Source organism: Eptatretus burgeri, chromosome 8 (assembly GCF_056783735.1).
Source record: "Eptatretus burgeri isolate ZD-2024b chromosome 8, Ebu_testis_v1, whole genome shotgun sequence".
Classification (NCBI taxonomy): Eukaryota; Metazoa; Chordata; class Myxini; order Myxiniformes; family Myxinidae; genus Eptatretus; species Eptatretus burgeri.
In genome coordinates, this window is record NC_140968.1 from 100,865,791 (window position 1) to 100,886,086 (window position 20,296).

Consider the following 20,296-nt stretch of genomic DNA (forward strand, 5'->3'; position numbering starts at 1 on the left):
CAAGACCTTCAACAGGTAAGCACTTTTCGATACCTTTTGACAGGTCGGGTGAACACACCGAGTGCAAACACAGCTCACCCCAAGATCAAAACATGAAGTTGAAATAAATTTTGGCACTTTGTCTTTCACAGACATTGCTGTTTACACTTCCTTCGATGAAGAAGAATATCATTGTAATTATAATTTTTGTGGGAAGGTATATTGTTGAAATGGTTATCCCCATGCAGAATATAGAACAAGAACTTCACCTCCCTTCGATTGGATGAGATCACCTGATTCACCTTTTCAACGATTACCTGTTCCATCCATGCATTTCCTTCTGTGGCCCTTTCTGAACAAGTTGTCAAACTGATGAAGATATCAATGTGTTTAATCTTTCATATTTGTGTTGTTTTTCCCAAAGGCCCCTCAGAAGGTGCTCTGTCCAGCTCACCTGAAACCATCGTACCAGTTGGAACGTAAGTTACCAAGATTCTTGTCTTACATTATAAACTATTCCAAACATGGTCCAAACTACCTGTTCTTCACCTGCATCATGTCCCGTTTTGTCTGCGCCTCAACAGTGTTGAAGACAAACAAATATTTTGCTGAACTCGAATCCAGACAATCAGCAAACAAACCTTCCATTTGGTGGAAGTCCAGTACGAGTGTTAATGTACACGTGTCAGTCATTGCGTAGACATGGACGATCAATAAAATTAATTGTTTGAATCATCCAGTGGGAGCTTGTGATGAAGACAATGAAGATGTGAAATTGAATGCAAAAGAAAGAAGAAAAAATTAACTGAGATGCAGAAACCAATTGATAGGATATAATATTTCCAGGATTGCGATGGAAGACTTAATAATGATGGAGATGATGAGGACAATGGTATTGAGGGATTTTGACCTCCTTTTGTTGATGTGGGTGCAGAGGAAGAAGTTTCAGGAACGGCCACTGGAGAAGAAGATGTGATGCTCAGCAGTAGATCCATCATCACTCTGTCGTACAAGCACTCCAGGAAAGTAAGATGAAACATCAGACTCTAACAGACGGCTGATCCGACATTTTAAAAAGATAAACATCAGTCTCCAGAAGTACAGGTAATTAAACCTTCCATAGACCTTATATTAATCACTTGCACCCTTTTCGTGTCCATGTGTCCATGCAACTCTACCTCCACGGGGGGTTGCTCGGTTTCAAACCAAAATTTGAAAGGTAAGGACACATAGCGATCTGTTTTTTGGATAAGATAGAAGACATTTATTTATTTTATTTTACTTTAGGGTTTTAAAAAATTTATTTCTTTTATTTATAAGAAAATGAGAAGTTTATTCCTGAAGAAAAGGGTAACATCTGGTAGGTTTTTGATAAAAGTGTTGATGTACGTTGCGTAGATGGTCAAGTTGTGTAAAATAGCGGAGGCCTTACGTATTGAAAGGATCACCGAGTCTGGCAGCGCGGGAGACGTGGGATTGTTATAAAGAGTGACCGAGTCGAGAGGGCGGGAAGCGCAGGATTATCGCCAAGTCACTACTTGGGAGAATAGGCGAGGAAGGGGCCGCGGAGGGCTGGTAGAAAGCAGAAGTGGCCAAAGGGTTTAATCGCTCTAAAGGACACTGAGGAGTGGTAAGAACGAGATAGAGCAAGGGAAAGCACGCGCAGATGCAAAGAACGACTCAACAGAAGAAATCGCTGACGAGTGTTTCAAGAGATCGAAAAGGAAACGCTGACGAGCAGTTATGGGGAATCAATAACAAAATATAGGAGACGAGGATGCGCTCCTGGCGGGTCAAATGCCAAGTGTATGAAAAAAACAAACGGGTCGAGAACTTCAAAAGACGTGAAGTTGTAGACAGAGAACAGAAAAAGCAAAGATTTCACCCCGAATTGAATTGAAAATCGAAGAAGAGAAAGATTGAAAGAGAAAAAAAAAATCATCTCGAAGACCAGTTGATTGGAGAGCTGAAAAGAGCCTCGAGAGGAGCAAGTGAAAAGCACAAGTTTTAGAGAAAGTTTGAAAGACTACAATATACTTTTTTTAAAAGTTCATAAAATATTACCAGCGATAGCTTTCCTCCCAACAGCGGCAGTGGCGAGACCAGGAACCAGAGTGATTTACAAGCCATAAAAATGCAAATGAAAGATTATGATGACAATCCAGAAGGATTCATGGATGTGGTAGGATTGACGAGTTCCGGTTGACGAGGGATTCATGTTCCGGTGCCACATGGAAAAGAGGTTTTGGCGGGAAAGCCTGATGTGGTACAGGAAGGCACGAAGGCCGACAACCACGTGGGTCGTGAGCCGTTGAACACGTTTGATTTTGACGGGACCATGCTTGGACACAGTGTCCAGGTGGAGGTCGTGTGAAGGCCGAAGAGGCAGGGATAAACACCCACAGTGTAAGACAATTAAAATGGCAGGTTTAATGATAAATAACATCCGCCAGGCCATTCGCACAACTGCATCACATTGAGCCGAGGATCAGAACTCGAAATCTGGAGTGAAATCAGAAAATGTGAGGAAATCAGCGATGTTTTGTATTTTGTCGGTTTGTGTGGACCTTTACCGATCGGCTTGCTATCGCTTGCCAAGCCAGTCGTTCCTCATCAACCCTAATCCGAGCACTCAATGATGGTCCGGTTCGTGTCCCGATCGGGATGTACAGTTGGGAGATGAGTCTGTGGTGAATGGAAGGTCGTGACGTGTGATCACATGATGCCCGGCCGAGCACAGAAGAGATAAAGCTGAGGTTCGGCTCGGCCGCGGGGTTTTGTCCCTGGGGCATTGCCATTGTATGTCGCCAGCTCACTTGGTGCTCATTGAATGGTGAGAACACTGATTGATATATAATACTGATTTATTTTGCGGTGATTAGTTGCGCGTGTGTACCTTACTGCTTGTATTCCTTGCTGCGTTTGTATTCCCTGGTGTGCCCGTAGAAGCGGCTCCAATCAAATGGAATAAAGCCTACACTCTGAAGGTTCTTCTCTCGCTTTCATTTCAATTTATTCCATTTGGTTTTCTCGGCTCTCAACCAACGATGGACAAGATCTACAAACCAGAGAGGTTCGACGCAGACCCAAATGCGACTGACGCAGAAATGAAATGGTCGCATTGGTTCTGTTCCTTCTCACACTATCTGACCATCATCGAAGAGGGAGCCGACAAATTTGCCGCTGTCGTGAATCATGTCTCGCCCAGCGTGTGCAGGCTCTTCTCGGAGTGCGACACTTACGAAGCAGCGATCGACGTGCTGCAGGCACTCTACGTGAAGCGCAAGAACGAGGTGTACATACGACATCTTCTCAACACACGCAAGCAAGCAGCCGGGGAGACAATCGATCAGTTCCTGCAAGCTCTGAATCAGCTGGGAAAAGACTGCAGCTTCCGGGCCGTAAGCGCCGAGGAACACCGAAAGGAAGCGACACGGGAGGCATTCATCCAAGGACTCAGATCAGCCCACATACGGCAACGCTTACTAGAGAAAGCGCAACCCACTCTTGACAAGGTAGTCGATCAGGCTCGAGCGATGGATACGGCTCAGCAGCAATCTGAGTCATTTGGGACACCGATGCTGCTAATGAACGCTGCTACGATGGGAACCCAAGGAACCCCACTGGCACAGACACAGCCAGACATAGGGGATGGAGAAACACCCGAGGAGCCGGATACCCAGGCCACGTCAAACTCCTCAGCAACTGCTCCGGTTGGTAAATGCTTCTTTTGTGGGTACAAAAGGCACCCTCGTCAAAAATGCCCCACCAGAGATGCCACATGCATGAATTGCGACAAGAAAGGGCATGATGCCAGGGTATGTAAATCTACTCTAAGGAGAAATAAGCCCACTTCTGCGGCTCTCTACTCGCAAAATAAATTAACTGCAGCCTCCCTGGGGAATCTATCCAAGGCTATCATTAACGTACGAATTAACGGGCATATGGCTGAGGCACTGATTGATACCGGTAGCTCTGAAAGTTTCGTCAACAGCTCACTAGTGAAGGGCAGGAAATGGATAATCCACCCGACAGACAATACGGTATGCATGGCCGCCACCTCACTACAATCCCGCGTACGAGGGTACTGCAATGTTGAATTGGACGTAAAAGGGTACACGCATCGGGATGTAAGGGTACTGGTGCTTCGTGATTTGTGCGCAGACGTAATTCTGGGTCATAATGTCCTCAAGCAGCACACGAGCGTCGAAATACCCTTTGGAGGAAGCAAACCTCGTCTAATTTTAAATGCTTTGACCACCGCGGAGGTGACGTCCCCCCAGCTGTTCGCTAACCTGTCGCCGGTCTGCAAACCGATAGCGATCAAATCGCGGCGATATACCACTGCTGACATGAATTTCATCACTTCAGAAACCAAGCGATTACTGAAAGAAGGAATTATAGAACCGAGCGATTCGCCATGGCGCGCACAGGTGTTAGTAACCAGCAGTCAGAACCATAAGAAACGAATGGTTGTCGATTATTCCCAAACGGTCAATCGCTTTACCCAACTCGATGCCTACCCCCTGCCGCGCATAGACGAGATGGTCGAACGCGTGGCCAATTATAAGGTATTCAGCACCATCGACTTGCGATACGCCTATCACCAAATTCCCATCCGAGAGGAAGACAAACCTTACACCGCATTCCAGGCAGGGAGGCACCTCTACCAGTTCAGGAGGATACCATTCGGTGTCACGAATGGAGTAGCTTGCTTCCAACGAGTTATGGACGACATCATCTCAGATGAAAACCTCAAAGACACTTTTGTTTACGTGGACAATGTCACAGTGTGCGGTAGGGATCAGGGGGAACATGATATGAATCTGGACAGATTCTTGAGCATTGCTAGAAAATATAATCTGACTCTCAACTATGAGAAATGCGTATTCTCGGCAAGGTCAATTGACCTTCTCGGCTACACAATAGCCGACGGCACAATTAAGCCTGATCCTGAACGATTCCGCCCGCTCCGTGAGCTACCACCACCTCAGGACCTGCAGACGATGCGCCGGGTGATCGGCATGTTTGCTTACTATGCGAGATGGATTTCGCAATACTCCGAGAAAATACATCCCCTAGTGCATTGCAAAAACTTTCCACCAGATGCCGCTGTTGTGACAGCTTTCCACAACCTCAAAGACGATATCAGTAATTCCGTGGTTTTATCGATCGTTAGCTCGGTGCCCTTTGTGGTGGAGACAGACGCTTCAGATCACGCCATAGCTGCTACGCTTAATCAGTCTGGGAGACCCGTCGCGTTCTTCTTGAGAACTCTCTCTGGAAGCGAGCAGAGACACTCAGCGATAGAGAAGGAAGCGTACGCCATCGTCGAAGCGCTGCGTAAATGGAGACATTATTTGCTGGGAAACCACTTCACGCTCGTTACGGACCAACGATCCGTGGCATTCATGTTTGATGGGAAAAATAACGGGAAAATTAAGAATGAAAAAATTATGAGATGGCGGATAGACCTAGCTTGCTATAGTTACGACATAGTTTACCGGCCCGGGAGGGAAAACCCTGCTGCAGACACCTTCTCGCGGGTCTACTGCTCGGCGGTAATCAGTCGGGCTTTGCAAGACCTCCATGTGTCTCTTTGGCACCCGGGGGTAACCAGAATGGCACATTACGTACGCAGACAGAACCTGCCCTATTCTATTGAAGATATTAAACAAATGAATGCTTCGTGCCCTGTTTGTGCTGAACTAAAACCCAGATTCTATGGTGCGGCTCCTGGCAGACTGATCAAGGCCACTTCTCCCTTTGAGAGACTAAACATTGACTTCAAAGGGCCCCTGCCGACCGAGACAGACAACAGATACATATTCACTGTTGTTGATGAGTATTCAAGGTTCCCTTTCACGTTTCCGTGCTCGGATATGACCTTGGGCACTGTCGTGAAATGTCTGTCTGTCCTCTTCGCTATGTTTGGGAAACCTTCGTACATACATTCAGACAGAGGGCCGTGTTTCATGTCGGCCGGGCTAAAACAGTTCCTATTAGAGCACGGCATAGCAACTAGTCGAACGACGGGTTACAACCCACAGGGTAATGGGCAGGTGGAACGTTATAATGGAGTTATTTGGAAAGCCGTAACTCTGGCGTTGAAATCAAGAGGACTGGGACCCGAGCGGTGGGAGGTTACCCTTCTCGACGCTCTGAATTCCATACGCTCTTTGCTCTGCACGTCCACCAATGCGACTCCTCACGACCGAATGTTTACTCACCAACGACGTTATGTTGACGGCCAATCGGTGCCCGACTGGCTAACCCATCTCGGAACAGTGTTCATGAAACGCCCGGTACGACAAAGCAAGTATGAACCCATGGTGGAAGGGGTCGAGCTCATCGATACTAATCCAGAATACGCTCATGTCAGGCTCCCGGATGGCAGGGAGACCACTGTGTCGGTTCGTCATTTGGCTCCCTCAGGTACTCCCCCCGCCGGTACACCACCATCTGGCACACCTCCCTCTGACATTCCCTCCCCAGGTGTTTCTCCCCCAGGGACTCCACCCGAGAAGGGAGACGGCGGAGCTACTGCGTTCCACCCGGGGGCGATCGGGGAGTCATCTCCCGCACGAGTCGAGGCTCACCAAAAGGATCGGAAGCCTCCCTCAAGTGAAACCGCCATCTACTCCCGGAGAGGCCGGCGAATAATACCCCCTCGCCGACTCAATCTGTAAAGGGGATTATCGGCATCCTCGATGCTCATGCTCCTATATGCTCGTTACATAATATGTCGATGCTCATTACCATGCTCCTACAACTCAAAATAATCCTCACTGCTTGGCATGTATGCTTCTGTAGCTTAGATAGCTCGCATTGCTTGAAATGTATACTCCTGTAGCGCTGAAGTAATCATGGTGCGTTAGCTGGGCCTCTAGTTACATTTTAAAGGCGGGGAGAATGTGGTGAATGGAAGGTCGTGACGTGTGATCACATGATGCCCGGCCGAGCACAGAAGAGATAAAGCTGAGGTTCGGCTCGGCCGCGGGGTTTTGTCCCTGGGGCATTGCCGTTGTATGTCGCCGGCTCACTTGGTGCTCATTGAATGGTGAGAACACTGATTGATATATAATACTGATTTATTTTGCGGTGATTAGTTGCGCGTGTGTACCTTACTGCTTATGTACTCCTTGCTGCGTCTGTATTTCCTGGTGTGCCCGTAGAAGCGGCTTCAATCAAATGGAATAAAGCCTACACTCTGAAGGTTCTTCTCTCGTCCTCATTTCAGAGTCCACAAATGTTAAAATATTCAATTTCTGCTTTTTCAGTTGAAAAACAATTAAAAAGCGAACTTAATATTTGAAATGTAAAAATCTTATTGTTGTGATAAAGACCTTTATCGATACAACAGAAGGAATGAAATGGTCCGACACAGCGTGGCAGGGCCAGGGGGCCACAAAACAATGATGTAAAACCAGGACGGCCGTTCACAGTGACGTCACATTCCCACGGAAATCACATTCTCACAAATATCCATGAAGACTCCGGGATGAACAAAATGTCGAAATCCGTCACTGAAGCTTTTTAACGTTGATCAAACAAAGAAAATCGAACAAATTAAAATAAGGAGAAAAATATTATTATTATGAATGACGCAGTGAAGTGATTCTGGTTATGAAACAGATACCTGTGTGTTGCACGTGGATCCGAGGAGAAGAATTCCTTCAGTTCCTCCACGTTTCAACCAATCAAAACGACGCATCGCCTTTCCTCCTTGGTCATGACCTTCTGTCAGAGGTTATCGCCTCCTCTCCACTACTTTGACCAATCAAAGCTCGCTCCGATCCAGAACTTGTCAGAAAGCAGCATGAGGTACATCGCCGAACGTGATTGGTCCGATGGTATCACGTGCCGCCGAGGATTGGCGATTCAGCATGAGGAACATCACGAACATGATTGGTCCGGTCCTGTTTGCTGGAATCCTCGTGCAGAACACCGCCCACACAACACACGTGGTGTCCTTTGACCAATCAGGAGCAATGCAGTTTCAGTATCGTTTCCTTCAGCTCGATTGGTGTTGTCCTGCTCGTGATGTTTTCGGTTTTTTTTTTCGTTGTTGAATCTGTGGAGATTATTTTTTCGATCTTGTTGAATCTGTGAGGAGATCATTTTTTCGCTCTTGTTGTAAGGAAATTTCAACTCCGAATGCATGACGAAACACTTGCTTATGGCTAATACGAGAAGCGAACGTAAAATTCTTCTTCCATTCGCTTCTTAAATATATCAAATTAAAGTCTTTTTGCAATGAAAACATAAATATTACCTTCACATTACCTTCCCAACAACAACTACAACGCCTAGAACACGATCTCATCTGCAAAAATAAATACGACCTCAACATCACCTTCAGAACAACAACCACACCGCCTCGAACAGGATCTCATCTGAAAAAAAAAATTCCTCAACATTAGCTTCACAACAACAACGACACCGCCAAGAACAGGATCTCATCTAAAAAAATAAATATTACCTCAACAATACCTTCACAACGACAACTACACCGCCGAGAACACAATCTCATCTGCAAAAATAAATACGACCTCAACATTACCTTCACAACAACAACTACACCGCCGAGAACAGGATCTCATCTAAAAAAATAAATACAAGAAGCGAATGTAGTATTCTTCTTCCATTCGCTTCTGACTTTACCTATAACTTCTTCACAATAGTTTCCGCAATTTCTGGTTACTTCGGCCTGGATTCGGGATTAGCGATCAAATAATGTAAATCACGATTAAAAATTATTTTTTGATGATGCGGAAGATATCTTTATTAAAATCAGTGGAGGAAATATAAACCATGTCTGATATTATTTGGGTCTTTCATGTCTCCGACGATGCCTTTATCTCCCGGCATGCATCATTCCCCATGACAAAAACCGGAAACAAAAAAAAACAGAAGCAAAAAAAAAAAAAACGACAGCAAAAGGGTCATAGCCAACGACACGGATTCCAAATTGCCATGGTATTGTGTTGTTGTTGTTGTTGTTGTTGTTGTTGTTGTTTCCTATTCTCTCATGCGCACGCGTTAAGTATGAAGCTCACTGCGTTCGCCATTAAAGAGAATGATGGCATAAGAAAAACTTAGCTTTCATCGTTCAGCGCGAAATGCCATGGTGAGCTGAAATGACGTCTTCCGTTCGTTCGAACATGAGAGGGAAGCGTTTCTTGGTTTTTTTTCCGTCAAGCAATACATTCAATGGTTTTCACATACATAACACATTAGTTTCACAAATTTCCATTGAAATACTTGGGTATTTCCATCAATTGTCACCATTTCCGTCTGGGATACGCACCGCCATCTACCGGACGGCCGTCATTGGCTGTCTTGAGGCACGTGGGGGGGGGGGGGGGAGCAGCGGAGACGTGGTAGACACCGGGGACATTTCAAACTCGATGCAATTGCATACAGCGCACACGAGATGTGCCATTACTCACTATATAAGCTACTTTATGACAAGGGTTATCATGAATAATATTAATTAAATAAACACACGTCTGTTGTGCAATGTTTCTAAAGAGAATCCCAATTGATCAAAATCAACGTTTGAAAGTCTGTTCTCATTGGGGTAAAGGAGTCGTGTTGTTCATCAACCTTGGGTCAATTGGTTTTCACCGGAAGAGGATATTTGGAACAAAAATATATAATTATATCTCGGTTGAGATACCAATGCAGACGAGGGAAGGGGGCGTGGCCACAGTCCATTGTGACATCACAATAAGAACTGCAACAATAGAGAACTCTTGAGACAGGGCGGTATCATTAAATCTTCAGTTCGTGGAGAGCCGTGCACCAGCCATGTTGTTTCGCATCGTGCTGTTCGTGCTCAACATCCTCGGAAGTGGAGCGTCGCGTCCATCACAGCAGGTAAGTGAGGATTGTGAGAAATAACAACGTATTGTACTTGGGGAAGTTAAACAACACGATCGGAGTCACTTTCTTTGGAGCTTGGTAAACCGAGACTGGGATTGAATGAATAAACAGGATGAAAACAGGAAACATCAGGTACCCCAGGTCGTGTATAATTAATAAACAGGATTAAAACAGGTAACACCAGGTACCCCAGCTCGTATTTAATTAATAAACAGGATTAAAACAGGTAACACCAGGTACCCCAGCTCGTATTTAATTAATAAACAGGATTAAAACAGGTAACACCAGGTACCCCAGCTCGTATTTAATTAATAAACAGGATTAAAACAGGTAACACCAGGCACCCCATCTCGTATTTAATTAATAAACGGTATAAGGTTTCCAAGACTTATTAATTGACTCCATCGTATTTTTAAACGGATCATTTTGTGAGTATTTGACGGAGCCGCCATTTTCCCCGTGATGTCCCGACCGATGGAGAACAACACTCCCCACCAAACTACGTTATACTAATTTACAAATGTTCGATTTCACAAGGAACAAACATGGGTGGAAACATCACCTACGTCCACCTTGAGTCGTGGATGTGTTGAGAATACGAGGTGGTTCGGTGTGAATCTCTAAAAAGTTATCTATTTATTACGTATGCACGTACAAACACAAAATGAATGTTCGTTCACACGAATACCAAAGAGATATAAATAAATAAGGAGGGAGGTGAACCATTACTCACGATGTAAGCTCCTTTATAACAACAAGGGTTATCATGAATAACATTAATTAAATCAACACACATCTGTTGTGCAAGGTTTCTAATGAGAATCCCAACTGATCAAAATGAACGTTTTAAATCCTGTTCTCATTGGGGTGAAATATTTGAAAGAGAAATGACTCGTGTTGTTCTTCAACCTTAGGTCACGTGGTTTTCACTGGAAGAGGTTATTTGGAACAAAAAATATATAATTATATCTCGGTTGAGATATCAATGCAGACGAGGTTAGGGGGCGTGGCCACAGACCATTGTGACATCACAATAAGAAGTGCAACAACAGAGAACTCTTTAGACAGAACGGTTTCATTAACTCTTCAGTTCGGGGAGAGCCGTGCACCAGCCATGTTGTTTCCCTTCGTGCTGTTCGTACTCACCATCCTCGGAAGTGAAGCGTCCCGTCCATCACAGCAGGTAAGTGGGGATTGTGAGAAATGACAACGTATTGTACTTGGGGAAGGTAAACAACACGTTCTGAGTCTCTTTCTTTACAGCTTGGTAAATCAGGACCGTACGGAGGATTTAAAATGGGGGGAGTTGGTTGGTGGGTGAGTGAGGGGTTTGTTGCTTTTACAAGTTTGACCAATCAGAGCATGATGGGCCGCCCCATCGAGTTCCGATCAAAGTTTGAATTTAAGTTCAATTCACCAAGTGATACGTGACAGGAAACACAACATGTCAGAAAAGGGAATACAATGTGAATACATAGATTTACATACATGTCGCCAACTTTACTTTTTATAATACCACAAGTACATTCATCATCTTGAAACATCTAAATGCAATCTTGTTTTCATAATTTGTTTATTTAAATTCTCCCATAACAAGGCTGAAAGCCACTCAAGGTTTTTGGGTTGTATACAGTACGTATTGCATTCAGTCATCACACCTACTCCAATCAGGTGATTACCAAAAAATTGGCAATATTGGCCCAGTGTGTGAGCGTGTGTGTGTCTGTGTGTGTTGTTCAAAAGCATAACATTCTCGCGTCTGACTCCCCTACCTCACCACCCCTCTCTGTCTCTCTTTCTTTGTCCCATCCACACTCCTCCCCCTCCTCATACAGTGCAGCACCCTCCTTCCATATCCCTCTCCATTGTTCCTTCCGCTCTCTCTCACTGGATGGTGGTTGTATCCGGACAGTGGTTATCTCTGGACGTGTCTGGACAGTGGTTACGTCCGAGCGATGTTTGTATCCAGACTTTCCCGGGTTGTATTTATCTCCGGACCTGGCCAGGTCGTGTGTTTATGTCTCGACAGGTGTTTGTTTCCGGACATGGCCGGGTGGTGATTAATTCCAGACAGCTTGGATCCAGACGCGTCCGGGCATTGCTTTTCTCTGGATGCGTCTGGGCAGTGTTTGTCTCTGGACTTCTCTGGGCGCTGTTTGCCTCTGGGCGGTGTGTGTCTCCGGGTGATGTTTGTCTCCAAGCGGTGTTTGTCTCCAGACATGTCTGAGTGGTGTTGGTCTCCAGGCAGTATTTTTCGTATTATCAGTAGAAAATGGAAAATCATTTTGATGAGACTATGAATCGTAATTAATGCTCCACCACACGTGTGCCTTCCATTCCTCTCACCTCACGGTGCCATCACTTCCCCCACCCCTCGTCTCTCTCCTTTCCTCCTTGCTCCCACACCCCTCCTTGCTCTCCCCCTCCACCCTCCCTCTGTGCCCCTATTTTTGTCCCAACTTATAGTATTCCCATCAGTGAAGTGACAGGTAGTGTTTGATAGTCTAAAATACATACATCCAGCAAGTGGATTAGCAAAGACTAGTCCCAGAATGCTTTCCCTCCATGCCCTTCGAATCTCCTCTCTCATCATCACTCGGTTATTACATAAACGAGTAAACTCTCGACCATTCCATGAGCCATCGTGTTTGTATTTAAAACATTTCAAGATCATGTTGTTCTTATTTTGTAATGAACTTTGAGATTTTGTAAAATAATTGTGAAAACATTGTTTATTTAATTCTAAATGAAAAATAAACATTCCTCCTACTCCTGCCCTTGTCCATTTCCACAGGTTTTCCAGAATGATGCTGTTGAGGATGGAGGGATGTCTGTGGTTCGCGACGTCGCGTTCATCGTGATTTCCTTCCTTTTATTTTATGTTGTAATCACATTTGATCCATCATGTTGGTTCAACAACAAGGGGAGCCCCAAAAGAAAGCTCTGCATTCACTGGTAAAGAACACAAGTGACTTATTCATCAATATCTATCATACCTTCATCCACGAGAGAACAAGATCGCTCAGATATTTGGAGAGAGTTTATTGTGTACGATGTTATGTTGGATTAACAGGACGAGAATTTTTTTTGTTAAATATGAAATGTGTTGTTTAATTGCTGGAGGGGATGATAAGGTGTCCAAAATCCATTGGTAACATTTTTTCATCCAATGTTATGGGGCCATTTTGAATTTCAAGATGGCCACCATGTTACACCAAATTTCCCAACAACTTGGGCTGTGAATGTCATATGAAGTCTATTTTGGTGGCAATACCCACATTTGTCATGCAAAAAGTTAAAATTTTCTCAAAGTTCTGGATGGTGGCCATCTTGGATTCAAAATGGCTGCCATGAACAAACCCACTTTTGCTGCATGAATCAAGTTAAATTTGGTGTAAATACCTCATTGGTCATTTGCAGGTCCGGTGGAACGTTGGAAAGCCTTCACTTTGGAAAGCTGTTTGTAATTATAGTTGTGTATTCACTAACCTGTGTGTCAAAAAAAAACCTGCAAAAGTTTCAGCAGTCTGTCTTGTAATTCATGAAAAATCTGCACTTCTGCAATTCAGCAATGTCGATATACTGCCCCTCATCAACTTGGTCTTGCAGAACACTGAAGAACTCTCAGTCTGTGGCAATAAATGCAACACTTACAGAAGGCTGGATGATTCGTACCCTGTTTTCAAGTGTTTTCGCTTCATAACCTGGACGCTGAATGTGCTTTTCCCAGTTTTTTTGTGAAGCAGGACGTGCAGTGTTTCAAAACGTCACGAGACAGTGAATCTCCAGAAGACGAGACAGTGAATCTCCAGAAGACAGGATAGTGAATCTCCAGAAGACGGAAATCTCCAGAGGACGAGACAGTGAATCTCCAGAAGACGAGACAGTGAATCTCCAGAAGACGAGACAGTAAATCTCCAGAAGACAGGATAGTGAATCTCCAGAAGACAGAAATCTCCAGAGGATGAGACAGTGAATCTCCAGAAGACAGCATGTCGGCAAGCCTAACTTTCCAGGCATCATTATGACTGCTGTTTACAATTTATTGGATTGTTTCCTCCCATGTTACCAAGAATTGTCCCTTCTGGAGTTTTTCAGGTGCTTTGGCTCTTCCTCATCTGTGATTCCTTGACAAAATACACATTTTGATTTGACAAACACTGTGCTGCTGAAACCAGTATACTTAATAGATTCTGAAGCGCTGGGTCGTCCTCTTTGTCAGTGAAGTTGTCTTGTGAAGGAACAGCAAGTTTGCGTCTTCTTTCATCTCGATCCAGGTGACTCAGTTTTATCCAGGTGACTCGGTTTTTTAATGTCAATCTCTGTGTAAAGTGGCTTTCTTCGCTTTAAGCTTGTCTGCTCCAATTCAAAGCAACCTTTGTCCAACTCACACAAATTCTGGATTGTCATAATCTGCCTTTTTCTGTGCACACTTTGGAAAAGTTTCAAATGCTGATTCTTTGAAGGTTCTTTCTGTTTTAAGTATCAACAAGCTTTTCATCAGTATCTGTCTGGCAATACAAGCAGAGTTTAATTATCTTTCCAAAACGAAGTTTTTGCAAGATATGTTAGTCAGCTTGTATGTTTTTGTTTTTTTTGTCTGTAATCACGTATAAAAAAAATCTGCAGAGCACAGTTATCATTGGAAATTTTTGTAACTTCGCATATCAGAGGCCTATAGAGGTCCCTTTCAGCACATAAGATTTTGAAGGTCAGGGTCAAAGGTCAAGGTCACTTTGTCGCAAATCAGGGGAGTCGACGAAACCCTTATTTTTTGAGTAATTTTGATCGGATCATCTTCAAACTTCATGGGAATATAGTTCATGGTCTGGCGCTCAGCTGATTAATTTTTGGTGGCGATTGGCCTTGACCTTCATTAGCACCTAAGGTCAAACATATTTGACCCCAAGGCCAAATTTTCAAGTTTTAGGAACCATATCGTGTAGTACCTCAAATTGAACACCTCGATGAGTGCTTTCTAGTTATGTCAAGCTTGAGACATTATGACGTCTTTAGGTGATGTTATGAGGCAAATGCATATTTTTCATGGTTACTCTGTAGAACGATTCTCATCGGAATCTCTCGTAGGCAGATATTCCTCAAGGAGTCGCTCCTGGTGGATAGCAGCTCTGTTCACCTCAGTGTGACCTTAAAGAAGTCACACATGGTCACCTTTTGGCAAGATACGGGTCACCCTGCGGGTGATATTGGTTTATTCTGTTGTTGGTTTGTTGAACAGGAGCTCTTTTGGAGATTCCATCATGTTTCCCATAAGATAATGTGAAACATGAGAAGTTGATGATTATTCAAGTGAAAGAACAACGAGCTTTTTGTTTTTGTAAGAACAATCTATCTGAAATAATGAAGGATAACCAGACATGGATAGATTCCACGTGATGATTTCCTTGATATTCAGATTGATTTTGTTATTGAATGTGTAAACAGTACATTTTCCAATTCACCAAATGCTTGTTCCTTGTTGCCTCCGTATTTTGTTAATTTTTAACACAGTTTCCTCATCGCTCTTGCTATTTACTGAGTGATACTTTCTTCTCACACAGCTCTTTCTTTCTCACACTTCTTCCTTTGATAACTTGATCCATGGTGAATGTTCTAAAAAAGTCCATTTACCATTATCTTCGTCTATGAAGTATAAGTGATGTAATTTAATTTCTTTATACACAGCACGTGATGATATGAATGATGTTCCACGAATGTAACACAAGTTGAAACATCTGACTGGATTTTACGTTCACACAAACTGACAATGATGTTTTAAGGAAGACTCTTAAAGGTTACTCATTTAACATTTCTTGTCAAGATAAACTAAAACTCCAGCTACTAAGTGTTCATTTCCAAGGAAGAGTTTGTTGGTCAATATCAAAGTTGTGGGAAAAAATACTTCTGAAACGGCAGCTATTTTAAAAATCCAAGATGGCCACCAAATGACGTCAAAACAAAATGTTACCAATGGAATTCCAGCAAAGTTAGGCTTGATTTACAAAAAAGTCACAATTTCCTTCTCCAGCAAAAACAAATGCAAAAGTTCATAACATCCTCGACCATTACATGAGATTCTTCAAATAATCAAGTGTGATTCATCGTTCCACACCGTTCCTACGGACATTGTTTAAGTTACATCTGCATACTCCATATTCCGTATCCTCCAGAATTGTAACACTCGTGGAACATGTTTGTTTATGCTTTACAAAACCATGTGTTCAATACTTTTCATGTGATGTAAAACTTTATTTAAGCTTGAACTGAGAATGTTTGTTTGTTTTGTTGCAGTTTACGATGTCGATGCAAAGTGAAACAGAAAAATGAATCAAAACTTAATCCACCATTTGTAACGGAGGTTCGGGAAACCGAACACCTTGAGATTCAGAAAGCAGAGAGAAAGGAGGTTCTGGAAATTACTGACAAAATGGAGTTCACAGCAAAACAGAACTTTGGTGATGATGAACAAGAGGAGGAAGAATATCAAAAAGAGAAAGAAAAGGTTTTACGAGCAGAGGAAGAAAAGCTTCAGGAATATGAGGCTCGGTTGGTCGAAAATGAAAGAAATCTTGTACAAAGAGAGAAGTTTGTGCAGGAAATGGAACATGAGTTGATGGAAAAGGACGTGCAATGGAAACTGGAAAAAGAGTTATGGCAAAAGGAGGAAAAGGACCGGAAGAAAGGAGAGGAGGAACAGCAGAGGCAGAAAAATGAAAAAGAAGAGAGAAAGATAAATGAACAGGAGAGGAAAAATGAGGAAGAACAGAGGAAAAATGAAGAAAAGCTCAGGATGAGAAAGAAAGAAGAATCCGCACGAACCAAAGACCAATTCCAAGTCCGAATGTGGATCAAACGCAAAAATAAAGAACTTAACCAGAAAATGCTGGTTGTGGAAAATAGAATGTTCGAGATTCAGAACTGGAAGAAACGTGTGCAGCAGCAGGAGCAACACCTGCAGACAAGTAAAGAAGAGGAGCTGGAGCGACAAGGTGCGTTTGAAGCATTAATGAATGGGAAAGACGAGGAGATATATCAACGACAGATTCGTATGCACGAAAAAGGAGAGGAGCTCAACGATGGAGAGTGCAGGCTGCGTAAATTGGAGGAAGAGATTGGTGTTCGAGCGAGAGAACACCAGGAAGAACGAAAACAATGTGAAATTAAATGGGAACTGAAAGAGTTCATGTTAACGGTAAGAGAGAAAGAGATGAGGGACAGAAAAAATAATGTGGAGGGAAGGGAGAAGGAGGTCTTGGAAAGAGAGACCAAAGTCAAAGATACAGGAAAGCTTCCTGAGAAAAACGAGGAAGAGATACGTGTTCGAGAGAGAGAACACAAGGAACAACGAAAACAATGCGAAGTTAAATGGAAACTGAAAGAGTTCATGTTAATGGTGAGAGAGAAAGAGATGAGGTACAGAAAAAATAATGTGGAGGGAAGGGAGAAGGAGGTCTTGGAAAGAGAGACCGAAGTAAAAAATACAGGAAAGCATGCCAAGAAAAACGAGGAAGAGATTCGTGTTCGAGAGAGAGAGCACAAGGAAGAACGAATACAATGTGAAGTTAAATGCAAACTTAAAGAGTTCATGTTAACGGTTCGAGAGAACGAGATGAGGGACAGAAAAAATAATGCGGAGGGAAGGGAGAAGGAGGTCTTGGAAATAGAGACCGAAGTAAAAAATACAGGAAAGCTTGCTGAGAAAAACGAGGAAGAAATGCTTGGAACGAATGACGAGCTGCAGCAGCAACAGCAGAAAGAGGGCAATGTTGGTTTGCTGCCGCCGACTGAACCGAACCCTCACAGTGATGACGAGCTGCAGCAGCAAAAACAACTCTACAGTGTTGTCCTCCAACAACAACCGAAGCCTCAACGTGAAGTCAGGTTACGTCAGCAGAAGCAGCACGATGTTCATCGGCTGCCACCCAAACGGGAGCCACAACATTCTTCTCAATCTGAGTTTCTCAAGGACGAAGGAGCGGAAATTGAAAGGCGCAAAAACAACCTCATGTTCCGTGGAGTGAAGGAGGGAAAAGGTGAACATGATACGGAGGCTGTGGCAAAATTAATAAAAGCCATGAACCTGGACATCGAGCCTGAACGGACTTTCCGCATTGGACGCTATGTTGAGAACAGCTTCAGACCCATAAAAGTTGTTTTCAGATGCGAGTCTGACAGGAATCAGGTTCTTACGAATAATAAGAAGATCCGGAATTTGAATGATCCCTCTCTGTGGACAAGAAATATATTTATCACTCCAGACTACACTCAGCTCCAAAGAGAAAAACAAGAGTTGCTGCTGAGTGATCTTGACAAAAAGAGAGAAAGTGATCCAAACGGGCAATACACCATCAGAGGAGACAAAGTCATCCTCCTGAAGAAGCCCAAGGACAACCCTCATCTCCGTAGATGAGGACCATCCCGTCTCATCTCCAAAGATCACCACCCTCCCTCCTCATGTCCCATCTCACATGATACAGTGTCCTCATGCTGCACACGATAAAAGAAAGACAGTATATTCTATTGAAAACAATTTCCATCAACACACGGTCTCTTCCAAACAAGTGAATTTACCCGAGATCATATCGGAGCTATAACCGAAACCTTTTTTGGAAACTCCAGTCAAGGATAGGGAATTTCACTCCTGATGGACATTTTACATTTCATCAGAACACGAACCTAAACTTTTGGCGTGAAGACACCAAAGCTTCAGAAAACCATGGTGGGGTCTCATTGTTGACGAAAAGCAATTAATCACCAACTTACGTTTCTCATTCGCTGCATCCTCAACGGAAACCTCACCATGACGAATGGCCGCAACAGCAGAAGCCATATGCGATGCAAGACCTTCAACAGGTAAGCACTTTTCAATACCTTTTGACAGGTTGGGTGAACACACCGAGTGCAAACACAGCTCACCCCAAGATCAAAACATGAAGTTGAAATAAATTTTGGCACTTTGTCTTTCACAGACATTGCTGTTTACACTTCCTTCGATGAAGAAGAATATCATTGTAATTATAATTTTTGTGGGAAGGTATCTTGTTGAAATGGTTATCCCCATGCAGAATATAGAACAAGAACTTCACCTCCCTTCGATTGGATGAGATCACCTGATTCACCTTTTCAACGATTTCCTGTTCCATCCATGCATTTCCTTCTGTGGCCTTTTCTGAACAAGTTGTCAAACTGATGAAGATATCAATGTGTTTAATCTTTCATATTTGTGTTGTTTTTCCCAAAGGCCTCTCAGAAGGTGCTCTGTCCAGCTCACCTGAAACCATCGTACCAGTTGGAACGTAAGTTGCCAAGATTCTTGTTTTACATTATAAACTATTCCAAACATGGTCCAAACTACCTGTTCTTCACCTGCATCATGTCCCGTTTTGTCTGCGCCTCAACAGTGTTGAAGACAAACAAATATTTTGCTGAACTCGAATCCAGACAATCAGCAAACAAACCTTCCATTTGGTGGAAGTCCAGCATGAGTGTTAATGTACACGTGTCAGTCATTGCGTAGACATGGACGATCAGTACAATTAATTGTTTGAATCATCCAGTGGGAGCTTGTGATGAAGACAATGAAGATGTGAAATTGAATGCAAAAGAAAGAAGAAAAATTTAACTGAGATGCAGAAACCAATTGATAGGATATAATATTTCCAGGATTGCGATGGAAGACTTAATAATGATGGAGATGATGAGGACAATGGTATTGAGGGATTTTGACCTCCTTTTGTTGATGTGGGTGCAGAGGAAGAAATTTCAGGAACGGCCACTGGAGAAGAAGATGTGATGCTCAGCAGTAGATCCATCATCACTCTGTCGTACAAGCACTCCAGGAAAGTTAGATGAAACATCAGACTCTTACAGACGGCTGATCCGACATTTTAAAAAGACAAACATCAGTCTCCAGAAGTACAGGTAATTAAACCTTCCATAGACCTTAATCACTTGTACCCTTTTCGTGTCCATGTGTCCATGCAACTCGGTTTCTCGGTTTCAAACCAAAATTTGAAAGGTAAGGACACATAGCGATCTGTTTTTTGGATAAGATAGAAGACATTTATTTATTTTATTTTACTTTAGGGTTTTAAAAAATTTATTTCTTTTATTTATAAGAAAATGAGAAGTTTATTCCTGAAGAAAAGGGTAACATCTGGTAGGTTTTTGATAAAAGTGTTGATGTACGTTGCGTAGATGGTCAAGTTGTGTGAAATAGCGGAGGCCTTACGTATTGAAAGGATCACCGAGTCTGGCAGCGCGGGAGACGTGGGATTGTTATAAAGAGTGACCGAGTCGAGAGGGCGGGAAGCGCAGGATTATCGCCAAGTCACTACTTGGGAGGATAGGAGAGGAAGGGGCCGCGGAGGGCTGGGAGAAAGCAGAAGTGGCCAAAGGGTTTAATCGCTACAAAGGACACTGAGAAGTG

At 43.4% G+C, this 20,296-nt stretch overlaps 1 protein-coding gene across 1 annotated transcript; it reads left to right on the forward strand.

The window, feature by feature from the left end:
• Positions 1-9,792: 9,792 nt before the first annotated feature.
• On the forward strand, positions 9,793-19,719 carry LOC147022412 (uncharacterized). Its single transcript, XM_085890501.1, has 6 exons — positions 9,793-9,861; positions 10,958-11,050; positions 12,662-12,822; positions 16,159-18,049; positions 19,109-19,163; positions 19,619-19,719. Exons 1-6 carry the CDS (start codon positions 9,793-9,795, stop codon positions 19,717-19,719), a joined length of 2,370 nt encoding a protein of 789 aa, XP_085746627.1.
• The last annotated feature ends 577 nt before the right edge of the window (positions 19,720-20,296 follow it).